Source organism: Onychostruthus taczanowskii, unplaced genomic scaffold, assembly GCF_017590055.1.
Source record: "Onychostruthus taczanowskii isolate IOZ18803 unplaced genomic scaffold, ASM1759005v1 scaffold74, whole genome shotgun sequence".
Taxonomy (NCBI): domain Eukaryota; kingdom Metazoa; phylum Chordata; class Aves; order Passeriformes; family Passeridae; genus Onychostruthus; species Onychostruthus taczanowskii.
In genome coordinates this window covers 2,412,774-2,418,312 of record NW_024505229.1, presented here as the reverse complement: position 1 = coordinate 2,418,312, position 5,539 = coordinate 2,412,774, and the positions used below count along the sequence as shown (strand labels likewise).

Here is a 5,539-nt window from a genome sequence, read left to right as displayed (position 1 = left end):
CTCCCCCCAGCCCCTCCCCCATCAGGGCGTGGCCGTGGGGGCGGGGCAGCGATCGCGCGGCCATGGCGGTGTTGGGGTACTGGGACATCCGCGGGGTGAGTGGGGACCCGCCACCCCCTGGGGACACCCCCGCGCGGGGGGGAGGGGACTGCGGGGACCCCAGAGGGGGGTCCGGGGGTCCCCTGCGCTTTCCGGGGGGATTTAAGGGGTCTTCGAGGCTCCGCACGGTTTTTGGGGGGTTGCGGAGGGTCCCGGGGGTCCCTTTGGTCTATCGGGGACGTTCGGGGGGTTTGTGGGGTCCCTTCTGGTTTTGGGGGCGGGGCTCTGGCGGTTCCGCTGCACCCTGGGGAGGGGGGGTCTGCGGGGGTCTGCGGGGTTCGCTTTTGGTTTGGGGGGGCTGTGGGGACCCCTCGGAGCTTTTAGGGGGCAGCGAGGGGTCCTCGGGGGTCCCGTTTATCTTGCGGGAGGCTGTGGGAGGTCCCCTTGGGATTGTGGGGTGTCTTCGGGGGTCTCCCCTGGCTTCTGGGGATTTGTGGGGAGTCTTCAGGGGTCTCCTGTGTCTTTTGGGCAGGTTGTGGGGGTCCCTCTGGTGTTTTGGGGGAGGCGGCTCTGGCCCCTCCTCCTCCGCCCCCGCTCCTCATTAGCACATTCCTAAGGAGCTCTAATGAGGCCTCCTCATTAGTCTCTGGGGGGACCTCAGGGGGTCACCCTTGGGGGGCTGCACTGGGTCTGTGGGGGTCCCTCTGGTGTTTTGGGGGGTCTTGGGCTGTCCCCCTAACCTTGGGAGGAGCTGTGGGAGCCCCTCTGGTCTTTGGGGGGTCTGCAGGGCCCCTCAGGTCTTTTGGGGAAACTGTGGGAGGTCTCCTTGATCTTTGGGGATGCTCTGAGAGACGAACTGTGGGGTCGGTCTGGGGTGAACTGTGGGGTCGGTCTGGGGTGAACTGTGGGGTCGGTCTGGGATGAATTGTGGGGTCGGTCTGGGATGAATTGTGGGGTTGGTCTGGGATGAATTGTGGGGTCCTGCTGCAGTTGTGGTGGGAGGATGTTGCTTCTGGGGGGTTCCCCTGTGCAGGGGGTGCTCACTGGGGGCACTGGGAAGGGGTGCAGTTTGCCCTCCCCGTGCCTCAGTTTCCCCATGTGTGAGGCAGTTGCAGGTTCACGTTTGGGGGGTGTTTTTGGGGTGTCTGACTGATCCCACTCCCCAGCTCGCCCACGCCATCCGCCTGCTCCTGGAGTACACGGAGACGCCCTATGAGGACAAGCTGTACAGCTGTGGGGAAGGTGAGGGGGGTCAGGGGGTCCCCACACCATCCTCAGCCTCTTTTGGGGTTTTTGGGGCAGATCACCCAAACCTCTTCCCTTGCAGCTCCTGACTACGATAAGAGCCAATGGATCAACGAGAAGGAGAAGCTGGGCCTTGACTTCCCCAACGTAGGTGTCTGGAGCTGGGGGGCTGGGACTGGGGGGGTCTCGCTGTCCCGGTGTCCCCATGTCCCTCTGTCCCCTCCAGCTGCCGTACTTCATCGATGGCACCACCAAACTGACCCAGAGCAACGCCATCCTGCGCTACATCGCCCGCAAGCACAGCATGTGTCAGTGCGGCTGACAGGGGCTCAGGGGGCTGGAATTGGGATTGGAGTGGGGCTGGAGGGGGATCTGGAATTGGGATTGGAGTGGGGGCTGGAGGGGGATTGGAGTGGGGCTGGAGGGGGATTGGAGTGGGGCCTGGAGGGGGATTGGAGGGGTGCTGGAGTGAGTTTGGAGTGGGGTTGGAGTTGGGATTGGAATTAATTAGGGTTTGGTTGGGTTGGGGTTGGATTAAAGTTGGGGTTGGAGTAGGGTTGGAATTGGGTTGAGGTTGGAGTAGGGTTTGTCTTAGGGTTGGGTTGGGAGCTGGAGCTGGAGTAGGGCTGGGGATGGGATTGGAGTAGGGTTGGAATTGAATTGGGGTTCCGTTGGGCTTGGTTTGGGGTTGGAGTTGGATTGGGGCACAGGCTGGAGTGGGGGTGAGCGTGGGGCTGGAGTTAAAGGGACCCACAGGCAGCAGCAGGGCTGGCGTCAGGGAGGGTTTGGGGCAGCAGGGCTGGCGTCAGGGAGGGTTTGGGCCCCCAGTGCTGACCCCCCTGTGCAGGTGGTGAGACAGAGGAGGAGACCCTGCGTGTGGACATGCTGGAGAACCAGATCATGGACTTCCGCATGAGCCTTGTCATGGTCTGCTACAACCCTGACTTTGTGAGTGTCCTGCAGGCTGGGGGACCCTGTGCCAGCATTGGGGACCCCATATTGGGAGGGTGCTCCCCAGGGTGGCAGGCTGGGGCCCATCCTCACCCCTTCCTTCCTCCTTCCTCAGGAGAAGCTCAAGCCGGGCTACCTGGAGCAGCTCCCGGGGAAGCTGAAGCTCTTCTCCAACTTCTTGGGGGACAGGAAGTGGTTTGCAGGGGAGAAGGTACTGCCAGGACTCCCGAGGGGGCTGAGGGGCTGGGGAGGGGGTTTGTCCTCACTGTGTCCCCCGATGTCCCCAGCTGACCTTCGTGGACTTCCTCATGTTCGACGTGCTGGATCAGAACCGCATCTTTGAGCCCAAGTGCCTGGAGCCCTTCAAGAACCTCAAGGACTTCATGGAGCGCTTTGGGGTGAGCAGGGGCACCCCGAGGCCACCCCTGGGTGGGGGCTGCCACGGTGGGGGCAGCCCTGACACCCCGTGTGTGTCCCCAGGCTCTGGAGAAGGTGGCTGCCTACTTGAAGTCCAGCCGCTTCCAGAAGATGCCCATCAACAACAAGATGGCCAAGTGGGGCAACAAGAAGTTGTAGGAGCTCAGCACGAGGCTCAGAGGGTGGGGGGAGCCCTAACCCAGACCTTCCAGCACCCTCCATCCTTGGGGGGGGGCACAGCACCACTGGCATGACACCCCCCAAGACAATAAAATCATTTTTAGATGTGGCACCCTGAGGTCCCCACAAGCCTTGTGGTGTTGGGGGGGCACTGAGGTGGCCCCGTGGTTGGGGGTTGGTGGGTGAGGGGGGGGTCTCTGCCCCATGGGGCCCAGTCCCGGCGTGGCTGGCTTGGTCCGGGGCCCGAGCTCAGCCCGGAGCTGTTCCCAGGGCTCTCCCTCTTGCCCTGGGAAAGGGAAAGGAGCCCGGAGCCTCGAGCCTTGCTTCTTCCCTCTTCCCGCCCCCGCACCTCATTAGCACATGCCTAATGAGCTCTAATGAGGCAGCCCTGACAAAGGCCTGGGGAGGGAGCTTTGGTGCCCTGCCACCCACTCAAGGTGCGGAGCGGGGTGGGCTGGGGACAGCCCTGTCCCCTGCGGCCCCTTGCTGCCATCAGCCCGCAAAGATGGGGCCAGGAACGTGCCTTGGGTGCTGCGGGGGTGGAAATGCTGCGTCCCCCTCCCTGCCCTTGTCCCTCTCCCTGCCCTGTCCCTATTCCCCCATTCCCCTTGTTCCTCTCCCTGCCCCCGGGGTGCCCTCCAGGCTCTGCACACCCCACTGCTGTCACTTTTATTTTCCACATCAGTCGCTTTACATTTTGGGGGTGCGAAGTCCCTTCACAGCGCCTGAGCCCACCGAGGGGGGTGCCTGCCCCCCTCCCTCCTTTGGGGGGGGGCGTTCTCTAATTTCAAGGAGTGATTCTGTGTCTTGGGGGGACAGGTGGGATGCGGGGGGTGGGTTCGCCCCCAGGTCCAGCCGTTCCCAGGGTGCTCCATCCGGGGCGGGGACATGATGGGGACATCGGCGTGGCCTCGGTGGCTCAGTCCCTGGGACCGATCTGCAGAGAAGGGGAGCTGGGGTGGGGGTACGGGGGTGGGAGTGCCTCACCCCCAGGGATGTCCTGATGGGGGACAGCTTGAAGAGGACCCTGCGCCACTCCTCGGGACAGACACCTCGCAGCTCGGCCGGGCTCATCTGCAGCAGCTCGTGGCCCCGCAGCACGCCCAGGGTCCGCACCGTGCTGCGGGGCGGGCACGGTGAGCCGGGCTCCCTCCGGCCCCAAAGGGACCCGGGCGGGCTCTGGGGGGGAGGGGGCTCAAGGGACCACCTACATCCGCGAGAAGCCCTTGTCCATCAGCCAGGCCGTCACCTCTGCCGGCGAGGAGCTGGGGTGCAGGCTGGGGGGACTGTCCTGGAGCGGGGACAAAGGGAGGGGACATCGCGGTCACCCCGTCCTGGTGGCGGGCGCGGGGAAGGGAGGGGTGAGGGGTCTCCCACCTGTCTGGCGCTGTGCCCCAGCTCCGGGACGGGCTCCAGGATGTTGCCAGGGACGTGTCCCCTGTCCCCCCGCTCGTCCTGCACCAGCCACCACTTCCTCTGCTGGTCCAGGACCTGGGGAGGTGACAAGGGGGGCAGCGTGGAGGGCCGGGCCTCGGGGTCCCGACTGCGTCCTCCCCACGGGCCCCGCTCCCACCTGCAGCGTGTCCCCCTTCCTGACGCTCAGCTCCTGCGAGTTCCGGGCCTGGAAGTCGTACAGGGCTCGGACCAGCCCCCGGGCAGGGAGCGGGGACCTGGGAGTGGGCAGCGGGGGGATCAGTGCCCGCTCGGGGGCACTGCCCCGACCCTCCGCACGTGCAGGGGCAGGGGGACACTTACTCTTGGCCGGGATGGTCCCTCCAGCCGGTGGCCGGTGCCTGTGCGGGGGACAGGGACGGGGAACGGCGTCGCGGGTGAGCTGGGGAAACTGAGGCAGGCGGTGCGGTGTCCTGGAAGCCCCCGCGGCGCTCCTGCTCCATCACGGGGGGCAGCCACCCGTCCGAAAAAACCGGGGTGTACGCGGGCACCAGGGCGCCGTTGGGGTACTCGGCCCTGCAACATCGGGGCGGGGCACGGCGGCGGTGGGCGCTGGGACCCCCCTCAAATCCCAGACCCCCCTTTCTCGGTGTCGGGGGGCTGGAGCCCACCTGGACTTGTTCCAGGCGGTGCCGAGGCTCTTCCAGACGCCGTAGTCGTCATCGCCCAGGTTCTCCTCGAGGAAGTCCAGCGCCTCGGGCAGCAGCAGCGGGCTCTGCACGGCCGCGGCCAGCCCGGGGCTGGGGCAGTGGTCAAGGACCTGCAGGGACGGGCATGGAGCAGCACCCCCAAACACCCGCCGGATGGGGCGGTGAGGGGTGATCCCCCCCGTGTCACACATTCCGGGGGGTGGGACCCGCTCGGGGGGCACTCACGAAGGACAGAGCTGAGAAGATGAGGCGCAGCAGCTCGGAGGGAGCGGGGTCCGTCACGTACCGGTGGCTCCGACCCTGGGGGGGGGAAGGTGTCCCAGTGAACCCCCCTGTCCTCACACAGCCCCAAGGAGCCCCCCAGCCCACCCACACCTCTCATCCCTACGCAGACCCTTGTCCCTACATGGCTCCTCCACCCCACAGAGCCCCCCAGCTCACCCACACCTCCCTCGCCCCGTGCAGCCCCTCCAGCCCGCACAGCCCCCCACTCCTAACCCCACGGCCCCCATCCCCACACAGCCCCACTCCCCACATTCCCATGCAATCCCCCACCCCCACACCCCCCCCCCCCCCCCCCCCCCCCCCCCCCCCCCCCCCCCCCC

The 5,539-nt window shown here is 66.3% G+C and overlaps 2 protein-coding genes across 2 annotated transcripts in view; one reads left to right on the top strand and one right to left on the bottom strand.

The window, feature by feature from the left end:
- Nucleotides 1–5: 5 nt before the first annotated feature.
- LOC121345600 (glutathione S-transferase Mu 3-like) lies at nt 6–2,944 on the top strand. Its single transcript, XM_041422682.1, has 8 exons — nt 6–95; nt 1,206–1,281; nt 1,367–1,431; nt 1,511–1,592; nt 2,132–2,232; nt 2,351–2,446; nt 2,523–2,633; nt 2,716–2,944. Exons 1-8 carry the CDS (start codon nt 63–65, stop codon nt 2,809–2,811), a joined length of 660 nt encoding a protein of 219 aa, XP_041278616.1. The 5' UTR covers nt 6–62; the 3' UTR covers nt 2,812–2,944.
- A 709-nt stretch (nt 2,945–3,653) lies between these two features.
- Nucleotides 3,654–5,539, bottom strand: part of EPS8L3 (EPS8 like 3) — a 4,686-nt gene continuing 2,800 nt past the window's right edge. The window contains exons 10-17 of the mRNA XM_041422529.1: nt 5,186–5,234; nt 4,896–5,154; nt 4,588–4,800; nt 4,406–4,502; nt 4,210–4,323; nt 4,044–4,123; nt 3,820–3,952; nt 3,654–3,769 (exon numbers count right to left, since the gene is read on the bottom strand). Of these exons, the coding sequence (XP_041278463.1) occupies nt 3,752–3,769; nt 3,820–3,952; nt 4,044–4,123; nt 4,210–4,323; nt 4,406–4,502; nt 4,588–4,800; nt 4,896–5,154; nt 5,186–5,234 (963 nt within the window). The 3' untranslated portion in view covers nt 3,654–3,751. The remainder of the gene's footprint in view (nt 3,770–3,819; nt 3,953–4,043; nt 4,124–4,209; nt 4,324–4,405; nt 4,503–4,587; nt 4,801–4,895; nt 5,155–5,185; nt 5,235–5,539) is intronic.

What these genes read in the sequence shown, in the direction of transcription:
- LOC121345600 (XM_041422682.1), top strand. Translation starts at nt 63, where the DNA reads ATGGCGGTGTTGGGGTACTGGGACATCCGCGGG. An exon ending in GCTGTACAGCTGTGGGGAAG is followed by an intron (nt 1,282 to 1,366) that starts GTGAGGGGGGTC and finishes CTTCCCTTGCAG; the next exon opens with CTCCTGACTACGATAAGAGC. An exon ending in ACTTCATGGAGCGCTTTGGG is followed by an intron (nt 2,634 to 2,715) that starts GTGAGCAGGGGC and finishes GTGTGTCCCCAG; the next exon opens with GCTCTGGAGAAGGTGGCTGC.